At 24.0% G+C, this 18,102-nt stretch overlaps 1 protein-coding gene and 1 long non-coding RNA gene across 14 annotated transcripts in view; both read right to left on the reverse strand.

The window, feature by feature from the left end:
* LOC145291306 (integrin alpha-9-like) overlaps positions 1-18,102 on the reverse strand; it is a 971,358-nt gene that overhangs the window by 66,425 nt on the left and 886,831 nt on the right. For 11 of the 13 annotated variants that reach the window (XM_080137009.1, XM_080137006.1, XM_080137003.1 and 8 more), the window contains one exon: positions 22-144. The exons of the other annotated variants lie outside the window; for them this stretch is intronic. In XM_080137009.1, the coding sequence (XP_079993135.1) occupies positions 22-144 (123 nt within the window). The remainder of the gene's footprint in view (positions 1-21; positions 145-18,102) is intronic. 13 annotated transcript variants of the gene reach the window in all.
* Positions 1,066-12,188, reverse strand: LOC145291307 (uncharacterized). Its single transcript, XR_013869379.1, has 2 exons — positions 12,073-12,188; positions 1,066-1,115 (listed from the first exon to the last, which is right to left on the reverse strand). It is a non-coding gene; the product is annotated as an uncharacterized LOC145291307 (long non-coding RNA).

The raw sequence follows: 18,102 nt of genomic DNA on the forward strand, positions 1-18,102 counted from the left end.
ACACAAAACATTTATACAAACCTGAAAAAGTTTGAGGAGCTGGATATTAATCTCAAAGTAAATCTGAACATGAACGACTGGCTCATTCTTTTCTAATTTGGCCAATTCACAACTTATATTGTGGCACTTAAACGCACTACAGTTCTGAAAAGATGAAAATACTTCATTATTTGACCATTCAAATGAAATATGATGCAGAACTTTTACACGACTCTCCACACAAATGCAGTATCCTCTTTTTCTGGATGATAACTAATTAAAAGTACCAATTTTTCTATTTTGACATTTTTCTGGATGATAACTACTTAAAAGTACCAATTTTTCTATTCTGACCTCTTTTTCTTAATGATAACTAATTAAAATTACCAATTGTTCTATTTAGACCTCAATTTCTTGATGATAACTAATTAAAACTACCAATAATTCTATTTAGACCTCTTGTTCTGGATTATAAGTAATTAAAACAACCAATTTATCTATTTAGACCTCGTTTTCTGGATAATAACTAATTAATTTTTCTGATTGATAACTAATTAAAAGTACCCATTTTTCTATTCATACCTTTTTTCTGGATGATAACTAATTAAAAGTAGATATTTTTCTATTCTAACCACTTTCTCTGGATAACTAATTAAAATACCAATGTTTCAGTTTTGACCTCTTTTTCTGGATGATAACTAATAAAAAGTACCAATTTTTCTATTCTGACCTATTTTCTGGATGATAACTAATTAAAAGTAACAATTTTTCTATTTTGACCTCTTTTTCTGGATTATAACTAATTAAAAGTACACATTTTTCTATTTTGACCTCTTTTTCTGGATTATAACTAATTAAAAGTACCAATTTTTCTATTTTGACCTCTTTTTCTGGATGATAACTCATTAAAAGTACCAATATTTCTATTTTGACATCTTTTGCTGGATGATAACTAATTAAAAGTACATATTTTTCTATTCTGACCTCTTTTTCTGGATGATAACTAATTAACAGTAACAATTTTTCTGTTTTGACCTCTTTTTCTGGATAACTAATTAAAAGTACTAATCTTTCAGTTTTGACCTCTTTTTCTGGATGATAACTAATTAAAAGTACATATTTTTCTATTCTGACCTCTTTTTCTGGATAACTAATTAAAAGTACCAATCTTTCAGTTTTGACCTCTTTTTCTGGATGATAACAATTAAAAGTACCAATTTTTCTATTTGACCTTTATTCTGGATGATAACTAATTAAAAGTACATATTTTTCTATTCTAACCTCTTTTTCTGGATAACTAATTAAAAGTACTAATCTTTCAGTTTTGACCTCTTTTTCTGGATGATAACTAATTAAAAGTACATATTTTTCTATTCTGACCGCTTTTTCTGGATAACTAATTAAAAGTACCAATCTTTCAGTTTTGACCTCTTTTTCTGGATGATAACAATTAAAAGTACCAATTTTTCTATTTGACCTTTATTCTGGATGATAACTAATTAAAAGTACAAATTTTTCTATTTTGACCTTTTTTCTGGATGATAACAATTAAAAGTACCAATTTTTCTATTTGACCTTTATTCTGGATGATAACAATTAAAAGTACCAATTTTTCTATTTGACCTTTATTCTGGATGATAACAATTAACAGTACCAATTTTTCTATTTGACCTCTTTTTCTGGATTATAACTAATTAAAAGTACCAATTGTTCTATTTTGACCTTTTTTCTGGATGATAACTCATTAAAAGTACCAATTTTTCTATTTTGACATCTTTTGCTGGATGATAACTAATTAAAAGTACACATTTTTCTATTTTGACCTCTTTTTCTGGATGATACCAATTTTTCTATTCTGACCTCTTTTTCTGGATGATAACTAATTAACAGTGACAATTTTTCTGTTTTGACCTCTTTTTCTGGATGATAACTAATTAAAAGTACACATTTTTCTATTCTGACCTCTTTTTCTGGATGATAACTAATTAACAGTAACAATTTTTCTATTTTGACCTCTTTTTCTGGATGATAACAATTAAAAGTACAAATTTTTCTATTCCGACCACTTTTTCTGGATGATAACTAATTAAAAGTACAAATTTTTCTATTCCGACCTCTTTTTCTGGATGATAACTAATTAAAAGTATCAATTTTTCTATTCTGACCTCTTTTTCTGGATGATAACAAATTATAAGTACACATTTTTCTATTCCGACCTCTTTTTCTGGATTATAACAATTAAAAGTAGAAATTTTTCTATTCTGACCTCTTATTCTGGATGATAACTAATTAAAAGTAGAAATTTTTCTATTTTGACCTCTTATTCTGGATGATAACAAATTATAAGTACAAATTTTTCTATTCCGACATCTTTTTCTGGATGATAACTAATTAAAAGTAGAAATTTTTCTATTTTGACCTCTTTTTCTGGATGATAACAAATTATAAGTACACATTTTTCTATTCCGACCTCTTTTTCTGGATTATAACAATTAAAAGTAGAAATTTTTCTATTCTGACCTCTTATTCTGGATGATAACTAATTAAAAGTAGAAATTTTTCTATTTTGACCTCTTATTCTGGATGATAACAAATTATAAGTACACATTTTTCTATTCCGACCTCTTTTTCTGGATTATAACAATTAAAAGTAGAAATTTTTCTATTTTGACCTCTTATTCTGGATGATAACAAATTATAAGTACACATTTTTCTATTCCGACCTCTTTTTCTGGATTATAACAATTAAAAGTAGAAATTTTTCTATTTTGACCTCTTATTCTGGATGATAACTAATTAAAAGTACACATTTTTCTATTTTGACCTCTTTTTCTGGATGATAACTAATTAAAAGTAGAAATTTTTCTATTTTGACCTCTTTTTCTGGATGATAACTAATTAAAAGTAGAAATTTTTCTATTTTGACCTCTTTTTCTGGATGATAACTAATTAAAAGTACAAATATTTCTATTTTGACCTCTTTTTCTGGATGATAACTAATTAAAAGTAGAAATTTTTCTATTTTGACCTCTTTTTCTGGATGATAACTAATTAAAAGTAGAAATTTTTCTATTTTGACCTCTTTTTCTGGATGATAACTAATTATAAGTACACATTTTTCTATTCCGACCTCTTTTTCTGGATTATAACAATTAAAAGTAGAAATTTTTCTATTTTGACCTCTTATTCTGGATGATAACAAATTATAAGTACACATTTTTCTATTCCGACCTCTTTTTCTGGATTATAACAATTAAAAGTAGAAATTTTTCTATTTTGACCTCTTATTCTGGATGATAACTAATTAAAAGTACACATTTTTCTATTCCGACCTCTTTTTCTGGATTATAACAATTAAAAGTAGAAATTTTTCTATTTTGACCTCTTTTTCTGGATGATAACTAATTAAAAGTACAAATTTTTCTATTTTGACCTCTTTTTCTGGATGATAACTAATTAAAAGTAGAAATTTTTCTATTTTGACCTCTTTTTCTGGATGATAACTAATTAAAAGTAGAAATTTTTCTATTTTGACCTCTTTTTCTGGATGATAACTAATTAAAAGTACAAATTTTTCTATTTTGACCTCTTTTTCTGGATGATAACTAATTAAAAGTAGAAATTTTTCTATTTTGACCTCTTTTTGTGGATGATAACTAATTAAAAGTAGAAATTTTTCTATTTTGACCTCTTTTTCTGGATGATAACTAATTATAAGTACACATTTTTCTATTCCGACCTCTTTTTCTGGATTATAACAATTAAAAGTAGAAATTTTTCTATTTTGACCTCTTATTCTGGATGATAACAAATTATAAGTACACATTTTTCTATTCCGACCTCTTTTTCTGGATTATAACAATTAAAAGTAGAAATTTTTCTATTTTGACCTCTTATTCTGGATGATAACTAATTAAAAGTACACATTTTTCTATTCCGACCTCTTTTTCTGGATTATAACAATTAAAAGTAGAAATTTTTCTATTTTGACCTCTTTTTCTGGATGATAACTAATTAAAAGTACAAATTTTTCTATTTTGACCTCTTTTTCTGGATGATAACTAATTAAAAGTAGAAATTTTTCTATTTTGACCTCTTTTTCTGGATGATAACTAATTAAAAGTACAAATTTTTCTATTTTGACCTCTTTTTCTGGATGATAACTAATTAAAAGTACAAATTTTTCTATTTTGACCTCTTTTTCTGGATGATAACTAATTAAAAGTACAAATTTTTCTATTTTGACCTCTTTTTCTGGATGATAACTAATTAAAAGTACAAATTTTTCTATTTTGACCTCTTTTTCTGGATGATAACTAATTAAAAGTACAAATTTTTCTATTTTGACCTCTTTTTCTGGATGATAACTAATTAAAAGTAGAAATTTTTCTATTTTGACCTCTTTTTCTGGATGATAACTAATTAAAAGTACAAATTTTTCTATTTTGACCTCTTTTTCTGGATGATAACTAATTAAAAGTACAAATTTTTCTATTTTGACCTCTTTTTCTGGATGATAACTAATTAAAAGTAGAAATTTTTCTATTTTGACCTCTTTTTCTGGATGATAACTAATTAAAAGTAGAAATTTTTCTATTTTGACCTCTTTTTCTGGATGATAACTAATTAAAAGTACAAATTTTTCTATTTTGACCTCTTTTTCTGGATGATAACTAATTAAAAGTAGAAATTTTTCTATTTTGACCTCTTTTTCTGGATGATAACTAATTAAAAGTAGAAATTTTTCTATTTTGACCTCTTTTTCTGGATGATAACTAATTAAAAGTACAAATTTTTCTATTTTGACCTCTTTTTCTGGATGATAACTAATTAAAAGTAGAAATTTTTCTATTTTGACCTCTTTTTCTGGATGATAACTAATTAAAAGTACAAATTTTTCTATTTTGACCTCTTTTTCTGGATGATAACTAATTAAAAGTACAAATTTTTCTATTTTGACCTCTTTTTCTGGATGATAACTAATTAAAAGTACAAATTTTTCTATTTTGACCTCTTTTTCTGGATGATAACTAATTAAAAGTACAAATTTTTCTATTTTGACCTCTTTTTCTGGATGATAACTAATTAAAAGTAGAAATTTTTCTATTTTGACCTCTTTTTCTGGATGATAACTAATTAAAAGTACAAATTTTTCTATTTTGACCTCTTTTTCTGGATGATAACTAATTAAAAGTACAAATTTTTCTATTTTGACCTCTTTTTCTGGATGATAACTAATTAAAAGTACAAATTTTTCTATTTTGACCTCTTTTTCTGGATGATAACTAATTAAAAGTACAAATTTTTCTATTTTGACCTCTTTTTCTGGATGATAACTAATTAAAAGTAGAAATTTTTCTATTTTGACCTCTTTTTCTGGATGATAACTAATTAAAAGTACAAATTTTTCTATTTTGACCTCTTTTTCTGGATGATAACTAATTAAAAGTACAAATTTTTCTATTTTGACCTCTTTTTCTGGATGATAACTAATTAAAAGTAGAAATTTTTCTATTTTGACCTCTTTTTCTGGATGATAACTAATTAAAAGTACAAATTTTTCTATTTTGACCTCTTTTTCTGGATGATAACTAATTAAAAGTACAAATTTTTCTATTTTGACCTCTTTTTCTGGATGATAACTAATTAAAAGTAGAAATTTTTCTATTTTGACCTCTTTTTCTGGATGATAACTAATTAAAAGTACAAATTTTTCTATTTTGACCTCTTTTTCTGGATGATAACTAATTAAAAGTACAAATTTTTCTATTTTGACCTCTTTTTCTGGATGATAACTAATTAAAAGTACAAATTTTTCTATTTTGACCTCTTTTTCTGGATGATAACTAATTAAAAGTACAAATTTTTCTATTTTGACCTCTTTTTCTGGATGATAACTAATTAAAAGTACAAATTTTTCTATTTTGACCTCTTTTTCTGGATGATAACTAATTAAAAGTAGAAATTTTTCTATTTTGACCTCTTTTTCTGGATGATAACTAATTAAAAGTACAAATTTTTCTATTTTGACCTCTTTTTCTGGATGATAACTAATTAAAAGTAGAAATTTTTCTATTTTGACCTCTTTTTCTGGATGATAACTAATTAAAAGTACAAATTTTTCTATTTTGACCTCTTTTTCTGGATGATAACTAATTAAAAGTACAAATTTTTCTATTTTGACCTCTTTTTCTGGATGATAACTAATTAAAAGTACAAATTTTTCTATTTTGACCTCTTTTTCTGGATGATAACTAATTAAAAGTACAAATTTTTCTATTTTGACCTCTTTTTCTGGATGATAACTAATTAAAAGTAGAAATTTTTCTATTTTGACCTCTTTTTCTGGATGATAACTAATTAAAAGTACAAATTTTTCTATTTTGACCTCTTTTTCTGGATGATAACTAATTAAAAGTACAAATTTTTCTATTTTGACCTCTTTTTCTGGATGATAACTAATTAAAAGTACAAATTTTTCTATTTTGACCTCTTTTTCTGGATGATAACTAATTAAAAGTACAAATTTTTCTATTTTGACCTCTTTTTCTGGATGATAACTAATTAAAAGTACAAATTTTTCTATTTTGACCTCTTTTTCTGGATGATAACTAATTAAAAGTACAAATTTTTCTATTTTGACCTCTTTTTCTGGATGATAACTAATTAAAAGTACAAATTTTTCTATTTTGACCTCTTTTTCTGGATGATAACTAATTAAAAGTACAAATTTTTCTATTTTGACCTCTTTTTCTGGATGATAACTAATTAAAAGTACAAATTTTTCTATTTTGACCTCTTTTTCTGGATGATAACTAATTAAAAGTACAAATTTTTCTATTTTGACCTCTTTTTCTGGATGATAACTAATTAAAAGTACAAATTTTTCTATTTTGACCTCTTTTTCTGGATGATAACTAATTAAAAGTACAAATTTTTCTATTTTGACCTCTTTTTCTGGATGATAACTAATTAAAAGTACAAATTTTTCTATTTTGACCTCTTTTTCTGGATGATAACTAATTAAAAGTACAAATTTTTCTATTTTGACCTCTTTTTCTGGATGATAACTAATTAAAAGTACAAATTTTTCTATTTTGACCTCTTTTTCTGGATGATAACTAATTAAAAGTACAAATTTTTCTATTTTGACCTCTTTTTCTGGATGATAACTAATTAAAAGTACAAATTTTTCTATTTTGACCTCTTTTTCTGGATGATAACTAATTAAAAGTAGAAATTTTTCTATTTTGACCTCTTTTTCTGGATGATAACTAATTAAAAGTACAAATTTTTTCTATTTTGACCTCTTTTTCTGGATGATAACTAATTAAAAGTAGAAATTTTTCTATTTTGACCTCTTTTTCTGGATGATAACTAATTAAAAGTACAAATTTTTCTATTTTGACCTCTTTTTCTGGATGATAACTAATTAAAAGTACAAATTTTTCTATTTTGACCTCTTTTTTCTGATGATAACTAATTAAAAGTAGAAATTTTTCTATTTTGACCTCTTTTTCTGGATGATAACTAATTAAAAGTACAAATTTTTCTATTTTGACCTCTTTTTCTGGATGATAACTAATTAAAAGTAGAAATTTTTCTATTTTAACCTCTTTTTCTGGTGATAACTAATTAAAAGTACAAATTTTTCTATTTTGACCTCTTTTTCTGGATGATAACTTATTAAAAGTAGAAATTTTTTTATTTTGACCTCTTTTTCTGGATGATAACTAATTAAAAGTAGAAATTTTTCTATTTTGACCTCTTTTTCTGGATGATAACTAATTAAAAGTACAAATTTTTCTATTTTGACCTCTTTTTCTGGATGATAACTAATTAAAAGTAGAAATTTTTCTATTTTGACCTCTTTTTCTGGATGATAACTAATTAAAAGTACAAATTTTTCTATTTTGACCTCTTTTTCTGGATGATAACTAATTAAAAGTAGAAATTTTTCTATTTTGACCTCTTTTTCTGGATGATAACTAATTAAAAGTACAAATTTTTCTATTTTGACCTCTTTTTCTGGATGATAACTAATTAAAAGTAGAAATTTTCTATTTTGACCTCTTTTTCTGGATGATAACTAATTAAAAGTAGAAATTTTTCTATTTTGACCTCTTTTTCTGGATGATAACTAATTAAAAGTAGAAATTTTTCTATTTTGACCTCTTTTTCTGGATGATAACTAATTAAAAGTACAAATTTTTCTATTTTGACCTCTTTTTCTGGATGATAACTAATTAAAAGTAGAAATTTTTTCTTATTTTGACCTCTTTTTCTGGATGATAACTAATTAAAAGTAGAAATTTTTCTATTTGACCTCTTTTTCTGGATGATAACTAATTAAAAGTAGAAATTTTTCTATTTTGACCTCTTTTTCTGGATGATAACTAATTAAAAGTACAAATTTTTCTATTTGACCTCTTTTTCTGGATGATAACTAATTAAAAGTACAAATTTTTCTATTTTGACCTCTTTTTCTGGATGATAACTAATTAAAAGTAGAAATTTTTCTATTTTGACCTCTTTTTCTGGATGATAACTAATTAAAAGTACAAATTTTTCTATTTTGACCTCTTTTTCTGGATGATAACTAATTAAAAGTACAAATTTTTCTATTTTGACCTCTTTTTCTGGATGATAACTAATTAAAAGTACAAATTTTTCTATTTTGACCTCTTTTTCTGGATGATAACTAATTAAAAGTAGAAATTTTTCTATTTTGACCTCTTTTCTGGATGATAACTAATTAAAAGTACAAATTTTTCTATTTTGACCTCTTTTTCTGGATGATAACTAATTAAAGTACAAATTTTTCTATTTTGACCTCTTTTTCTGGATGATAACTAATTAAAAGTAAAAATTTTTCTATTTTGACCTCTTTTTCTGGATGATAACTAATTAAAAGTACAAATTTTTCTATTTTGACCTCTTTTTCTGGATGATAACTAATTAAAAGTACAAATTTTTCTATTTTGACCTCTTTTTCTGGATGATAACTAATTAAAAGTACAAATTTTTCTATTTTGACCTCTTTTTCTGGATGATAACTAATTAAAAGTACAAATTTTTCTATTTTGACCTCTTTTTCTGGATGATAACTAATTAAAAGTAGAAATTTTTCTATTTTGACCTCTTTTTCTGGATGATAACTAATTAAAAGTAGAAATTTTTCTATTTTGACCTCTTTTTCTGGATGATAACTAATTAAAAGTAAAAATTTTTCTATTTTGACCTCTTTTTCTGGATGATAACTAATTAAAAGTACAAATTTTCTATTTTGACCTCTTTTTCTGGATGATAACTAATTAAAAGTACAAATTTTTCTATTTTGACCTCTTTTTCTGGATGATAACTAATTAAAAGTACAAATTTTTCTATTTTGACCTCTTTTTCTGGATGATAACTAATTAAAAGTACAAATTTTTCTATTTTGACCTCTTTTTCTGGATGATAACTAATTAAAAGTACAAATTTTTCTATTTTGACCTCTTTTTCTGGATGATAACTAATTAAAAGTACAAATTTTTCTATTTTGACCTCTTTTTCTGGATGATAACTAATTAAAAGTAGAAATTTTTCTATTTTGACCTCTTTTTCTGGATGATAACTAATTAAAAGTATAAATTTTTCTATTTTGACCTCTTTTTCTGGATGATAACTAATTAAAAGTACAAATTTTTCTATTTTGACCTCTTTTTCTGGATGATAACTAATTAAAAGTAGAAATTTTTCTATTTTGACCTCTTTTTCTGGATGATAACTAATTAAAAGTACAAATTTTTCTATTTTGACCTCTTTTTCTGGATGATAACTAATTAAAAGTAGAAATTTTTCTATTTTGACCTCTTTTTCTGGATGATAACTAATTAAAAGTACAAATTTTTCTATTTTGACCTCTTTTTCTGGATGATAACTAATTAAAAGTACAAATTTTTCTATTTTGACCTCTTTTTCTGGATGATAACTAATTAAAAGTAGAAATTTTTCTATTTTGACCTCTTTTTCTGGATGATAACTAATTAAAAGTACAAATTTTTCTATTTTGACCTCTTTTTCTGGATGATAACTAATTAAAAGTAGAAATTTTTCTATTTTGACCTCTTTTTCTGGATGATAACTAATTAAAAGTACAAATTTTTCTATTTTGACCTCTTTTTCTGGATGATAACTAATTAAAAGTAGAAATTTTTCTATTTTGACCTCTTTTTCTGGATGATAACTAATTAAAAGTACAAATTTTTCTATTTTGACCTCTTTTTCTGGATGATAACTAATTAAAAGTAGAAATTTTTCTATTTTGACCTCTTTTTCTGGATGATAACTAATTAAAAGTAGAAATTTTTCTATTTTGACCTCTTTTTCTGGATGATAACTAATTAAAAGTACAAATTTTCTATTTTGACCTCTTTTTCTGGATGATAACTAATTAAAAGTAGAAATTTTTCTATTTTGACCTCTTTTTCTGGATGATAACTAATTAAAAGTAGAAATTTTCTATTTTGACCTCTTTTTCTGGATGATAACTAATTAAAAGTAGAAATTTTTCTATTTTGACCTCTTTTTCTGGATGATAACTAATTAAAAGTAGAAATTTTTCTATTTTGACCTCTTTTTCTGGATGATAACTAATTAAAAGTACAAATTTTTCTATTTTGACCTCTTTTTCTGGATGATAACTAATTAAAAGTAGAAATTTTTCTATTTTGACCTCTTTTCTGGATGATAACTAATTAAAAGTACAAATTTTTCTATTTTGACCTCTTTTTCTGGATGATAACTAATTAAAAGTACAAATTTTTCTATTTTGACCTCTTTTTCTGGATGATAACTAATTAAAAGTACAAATTTTTCTATTTTGACCTCTTTTTCTGGATGATAACTAATTAAAAGTACAAATTTTTCTATTTTGACCTCTTTTTCTGGATGATAACTAATTAAAAGTACAAATTTTTCTATTTTGACCTCTTTTTCTGGATGATAACTAATTAAAAGTACAAATTTTTCTATTTTGACCTCTTTTTTCTGGATGATAACTAATTAAAAGTAAAATTTTTCTATTTTGACCTCTTTTTCTGGATGATAACTAATTAAAAGTACAAATTTTTCTATTTTGACCTCTTTTTCTGGATGATAACTAATTAAAAGTAGAAATTTTTCTATTTTGACCTCTTTTTCTGGATGATAACTAATTAAAAGTACAAATTTTTCTATTTTGACCTCTTTTTCTGGATGATAACTAATTAAAAGTACAAATTTTTCTATTTTGACCTCTTTTTCTGGATGATAACTAATTAAAAGTAGAAATTTTTCTATTTTGACCTCTTTTCTGGATGATAACTAATTAAAAGTACAAATTTTTCTATTTTGACCTCTTTTTCTGGATGATAACTAATTAAAAGTAGAAATTTTTCTATTTTGACCTCTTTTTCTGGATGATAACTAATTAAAAGTAGAAATTTTTCTATTTTGACCTCTTTTTCTGGATGATAACTAATTAAAAGTAGAAATTTTTCTATTTTGACCTCTTTTTCTGGATGATAACTAATTAAAAGTACAAATTTTTCTATTTTGACCTCTTTTTCTGGATGATAACTAATTAAAAGTAGAAATTTTTCTATTTTGACCTCTTTTTCTGGATGATAACTAATTAAAAGTACAAATTTTTCTATTTTGACCTCTTTTTCTGGATGATAACTAATTAAAAGTAGAAATTTTTCTATTTTGACCTCTTTTTCTGGATGATAACTAATTAAAAGTACAATTTTTCTATTTTGACCTCTTTTCTGGATGATAACTAATTAAAAGTAGAAATTTTTCTATTTTGACCTCTTTTTCTGGATGATAACTAATTAAAAGTACAAATTTTTCTATTTTGACCTCTTTTTCTGGATGATAACTAATTAAAAGTAGAAATTTTTCTATTTTGACCTCTTTTTCTGGATGATAACTAATTAAAAGTAGAAATTTTTCTATTTTGACCTCTTTTTCTGGATGATAACTAATTAAAAGTAGAAATTTTTCTATTTTGACCTCTTTTTCTGGATGATAACTAATTAAAAGTACAAATTTTTCTATTTTGACCACTTTTTTCTGGATGATAACTAATTAAAAGTAGAAATTTTTCTATTTTGACCTCTTTTTCTGGATGATAACTAATTAAAAGTACAAATTTTTCTATTTTGACCTCTTTTTCTGGATGATAACTAATTAAAAGTACAAATTTTTCTATTTTGACCTCTTTTTCTGGATGATAACTAATTAAAAGTACAAATTTTTCTATTTTGACCTCTTTTTCTGGATGATAACTAATTAAAAGTACAAATTTTTCTATTTTGACCTCTTTTCTGGATGATAACTAATTAAAAGTAGAAATTTTTCTATTTTGACCTCTTTTTCTGGATGATAACTAATTAAAAGTACAAATTTTTCTATTTTGACCTCTTTTTCTGGATGATAACTAATTAAAAGTAGAAATTTTTCTATTTTGACCTCTTTTTCTGGATGATAACTAATTAAAAGTAGAAATTTTTCTATTTTGACCTCTTTTTCTGGATGATAACTAATTAAAAGTACAAAATTTTCTATTTTGACCTCTTTTTCTGGATGATAACTAATTAAAAGTACAAATTTTTCTATTTTGACCTCTTTTTCTGGATGATAACTAATTAAAAGTACAAATTTTTCTATTTTGACCTCTTTTTCTGGATGATAACTAATTAAAAGTACAAATTTTTCTATTTTGACCTCTTTTTCTGGATGATAACTAATTAAAAGTAGAAATTTTTCTATTTTGACCTCTTTTTCTGGATGATAACTAATTAAAAGTAGAAATTTTTCTATTTTGACCTCTTTTTCTGGATGATAACTAATTAAAAGTACAAATTTTTCTATTTTGACCTCTTTTTCTGGATGATAACTAATTAAAAGTACAAATTTTTCTATTTTGACCTCTTTTTCTGGATGATAACTAATTAAAAGTACAAATTTTTCTATTTTGACCTCTTTTTCTGGATGATAACTAATTAAAAGTAAAATTTTTCTATTTTGACCTCTTTTTCTGGATGATAACTAATTAAAAGTACAAATTTTTCTATTTTGACCTCTTTTTCTGGATGATAACTAATTAAAAGTACAAATTTTTCTATTTTGACCTCTTTTTCTGGATGATAACTAATTAAAAGTACAAATTTTTCTATTTTGACCTCTTTTTCTGGATGATAACTAATTAAAAGTAGAAATTTTTCTATTTTGACCTCTTTTTCTGGATGATAACTAATTAAAAGTACAAATTTTTCTATTTTGACCTCTTTTTCTGGATGATAACTAATTAAAAGTAGAAATTTTTCTATTTTGACCTCTTTTTCTGGATGATAACTAATTAAAAGTAGAAATTTTTCTATTTTGACCTCTTTTTCTGGATGATAACTAATTAAAAGTAGAAATTTTTCTATTTTGACCTCTTTTTCTGGATGATAACTAATTAAAAGTAGAAATTTTTCTATTTTGACCTCTTTTTCTGGATGATAACTAATTAAAAGTACAAATTTTTCTATTTTGACCTCTTTTTCTGGATGATAACTAATTAAAAGTACAAATTTTTCTATTTTGACCTCTTTTTCTGGATGATAACTAATTAAAAGTACAAATTTTTCTATTTTGACCTCTTTTTCTGGATGATAACTAATTAAAAGTAGAAATTTTTCTATTTTGACCTCTTTTTCTGGATGATAACTAATTAAAAGTACAAATTTTTCTATTTTGACCTCTTTTTCTGGATGATAACTAATTAAAAGTACAAATTTTTCTATTTTGACCTCTTTTTCTGGATGATAACTAATTAAAAGTACAAATTTTTCTATTTTGACCTCTTTTTCTGGATGATAACTAATTAAAAGTACAAATTTTTCTATTTTGACCTCTTTTTCTGGATGATAACTAATTAAAAGTACAAATTTTTCTATTTTGACCTCTTTTTCTGGATGATAACTAATTAAAAGTACAAATTTTTCTATTTTGACCTCTTTTTCTGGATGATAACTAATTAAAAGTACAAATTTTTCTATTTTGACCTCTTTTTCTGGATGATAACTAATTAAAAGTACAATTTTTCTATTTTGACCTCTTTTTCTGGATGATAACTAATTAAAAGTACAAATTTTTCTATTTTGACCTCTTTTTCTGGATGATAACTAATTAAAAGTACAAATTTTTCTATTTTGACCTCTTTTTCTGGATGATAACTAATTAAAAGTACAAATTTTTCTATTTTGACCTCTTTTTCTGGATGATAACTAATTAAAAGTACAAATTTTTCTATTTTGACCTCTTTTTCTGGATGATAACTAATTAAAAGTAGAAATTTTTCTATTTTGACCTCTTTTTCTGGATGATAACTAATTAAAAGTACAAATTTTTCTATTTTGACCTCTTTTTCTGGATGATAACTAATTAAAAGTAGAAATTTTTCTATTTTGACCTCTTTTTCTGGATGATAACTAATTAAAAGTACAAATTTTTCTATTTTGACCTCTTTTTCTGGATGATAACTAATTAAAAGTACAAATTTTTCTATTTTGACCTCTTTTTCTGGATGATAACTAATTAAAAGTAGAAATTTTTCTATTTTGACCTCTTTTTCTGGATGATAACTAATTAAAAGTACAAATTTTTCTATTTTGACCTCTTTTTCTGGATGATAACTAATTAAAAGTACAAATTTTTCTATTTTGACCTCTTTTTCTGGATGATAACTAATTAAAAGTAGAAATTTTTCTATTTTGACCTCTTTTTCTGGATGATAACTAATTAAAAGTACAAATTTTTCTATTTTGACCTCTTTTTCTGGATGATAACTAATTAAAAGTAGAAATTTTTCTATTTTGACCTCTTTTTCTGGATGATAACTAATTAAAAGTAGAAATTTTTCTATTTTGACCTCTTTTTCTGGATGATAACTAATTAAAAGTAGAAATTTTTCTATTTTGACCTCTTTTTTCTGGATGATAACTAATTAAAAGTACAAATTTTTCTATTTTGACCTCTTTTTCTGGATGATAACTAATTAAAAGTACAAATTTTTCTATTTTGACCTCTTTTTCTGGATGATAACTAATTAAAAGTAGAAATTTTTCTATTTTGACCTCTTTTCTGGATGATAACTAATTAAAAGTAGAAATTTTTCTATTTTGACCTCTTTTTCTGGATGATAACTAATTAAAAGTACAAATTTTTCTATTTTGACCTCTTTTTCTGGATGATAACTAATTAAAAGTACAAATTTTCTATTTTGACCTCTTTTTCTGGATGATAACTAATTAAAAGTAGAAATTTTTCTATTTTGACCTCTTTTTCTGGATGATAACTAATTAAAAGTAGCAAATTTTTCTATTTTGACCTCTTTTCTGGATGATAACTAATTAAAAGTAGAAATTTTTCTATTTTGACCTCTTTTTCTGGATGATAACTAATTAAAAGTACAAATTTTTCTATTTTGACCTCTTTTTCTGGATGATAACTAATTAAAAGTACAAATTTTTCTATTTTGACCTCTTTTTCTGGATGATAACTAATTAAAAGTACAAATTTTTCTATTTTGACCTCTTTTTCTGGATGATAACTAATTAAAAGTAGAAATTTTTCTATTTTGACCTCTTTTTCTGGATGATAACTAATTAAAAGTAGAAATTTTTCTATTTTGACCTCTTTTTCTGGATGATAACTAATTAAAAGTACAAATTTTTCTATTTTGACCTCTTTTTCTGGATGATAACTAATTAAAAGTAGAAATTTTTCTATTTTGACCTCTTTTTCTGGATGATAACTAATTAAAAGTAGAAATTTTTCTATTTTGACCTCTTTTTCTGGATGATAACTAATTAAAAGTAGAAATTTTCTATTTTGACCTCTTTTTCTGGATGATAACTAATTAAAAGTAGAAATTTTTCTATTTTGACCTCTTTTTCTGGATGATAACTAATTAAAAGTAGAAATTTTTCTATTTTGACCTCTTTTTCTGGATGATAACTAATTAAAAGTACAAATTTTTCTATTTTGACCTCTTTTTCTGGATGATAACTAATTAAAATAGAAATTTTTCTATTTTGACCTCTTTTTCTGGATGATAACTAATTAAAAGTAGAAATTTTTCTATTTTGACCTCTTTTTCTGGATGATAACTAATTAAAAGTACAAATTTTTCTATTTTGACCTCTTTTTCTGGATGATAACTAATTAAAAGTACAAATTTTTCTATTTTGACCTCTTTTTTCTGGATGATAACTAATTAAAAGTAGAAATTTTTCTATTTTGACCTCTTTTTTCTGGATGATAACTAATTAAAAGTACAAATTTTTCTATTTTGACCTCTTTTTCTGGATGATAACTAATTAAAAGTAGAAATTTTTCTATTTTGACCTCTTTTTCTGGATGATAACTAATTAAAAGTACAAATTTTTCTATTTTGACCTCTTTTTCTGGATGATAACTAATTAAAAGTAGAAATTTTTCTATTTTGACCTCTTTTTCTGGATGATAACTAATTAAAAGTACAAATTTTTCTATTTTGACCTCTTTTTCTGGATGATAACTAATTAAAAGTAGAATTCTATTTGACCTCTAATAATTAAAATACAAATTTTTCTATTTTGACCTCTTTTTCTGGATGATAACTAATTAAAAGTAGAAATTTTTCTATTTTGACCTCTTTTTCTGGATGATAACTAATTAAAAGTAGAAATTTTTCTATTTTACTCCTTTTTTTTACTGGTGATAACTAATTAAAGTATTTGACCTCTTTTTCTGGATGATAACTAATTAAAAGTAGAAATTTTTCTATTTTGACCTCTTTTTCTGGATGATAACTAATTAAAAGTAGAAATTTTTCTATTTTGACCTCTTTTTCTGGATGATAACTAATTAAAAGTACAAATTTTTCTATTTTGACCTCTTTTCTGGATGATAACTAATTAAAAGTACAAATTTTTCTATTTTGACCTCTTTTTCTGGATGATAACTAATTAAAAGTAGAAATTTTTCTATTTTGACCTCTTTTTCTGGATGATAACTAATTAAAAGTACAAATTTTTCTATTTTGACCTCTTTTTCTGGGATGATAACTAATTAAAAGTACAAATTTTCTATTTTGACCTCTTTTCTGGATGATAACTAATTAAAAGTAGAAATTTTTCTATTTGACCTCTTTTCTGGATGATAACTAATTAAAAGTACAAATTTTTCTATTTTGACCTCTTTTTCTGGATGATAACTAATTAAAAGTACAAATTTTTCTATTTTGACCTCTTTTTCTGGATGATAACTAATTAAAAGTAGAAATTTTTCTATTTTGACCTCTTTTTCTGGATGATAACTAATTAAAAGTACAAATTTTTCTATTTTGACCTCTTTTCTGGATGATAACTAATTAAAAGTACAAATTTTTCTATTTTGACCTCTTTTTCTGGATGATAACTAATTAAAAGTAGAAATTTTTCTATTTTGACCTCTTTTTCTGGATGATAACTATTAAAAGTACAAATTTTTCTATTTTGACCTCTTTTTCTGGATGATAACTAATTAAAAGTACAAATTTTTCTATTTTGACCTCTTTTTCTGGATGATAACTAATTAAAAGTACAAATTTTTCTATTTTGACCTCTTTTTCTGGATGATAACTAATTAAAAGTACAAATTTTTCTATTTTGACCTCTTTTTCTGGATGATAACTAATTAAAAGTACAAATTTTTCTATTTTGACCTCTTTTTCTGGATGATAACTAATTAAAAGTACAAATTTTTCTATTTTGACCTCTTTTTCTGGATGATAACTAATTAAAAGTACAAATTTTTCTATTTTGACCTCTTTTCTGGATGATAACTAATTAAAAGTACAAATTTTTCTATTTGACCTCTTTTTCTGGATGATAACTAATTAAAAGTACAAATTTTTCTATTTTGACCTCTTTTTCTGGATGATAACTAATTAAAAGTACAAATTTTTCTATTTTGACCTCTTTTTCTGGATGATAACTAATTAAAAGTACAAATTTTCTATTTTGACCTCTTTTTCTGGATGATAACTAATTAAAAGTAGAAATTTTTCTATTTTGACCTCTTTTT

This window comes from Euprymna scolopes, chromosome 12 (genome assembly GCF_053919585.1).
Source record: "Euprymna scolopes isolate OS-2025 chromosome 12, ASM5391958v1, whole genome shotgun sequence".
NCBI lineage: Eukaryota > Metazoa > Mollusca > Cephalopoda > Sepiida > Sepiolidae > Euprymna > Euprymna scolopes.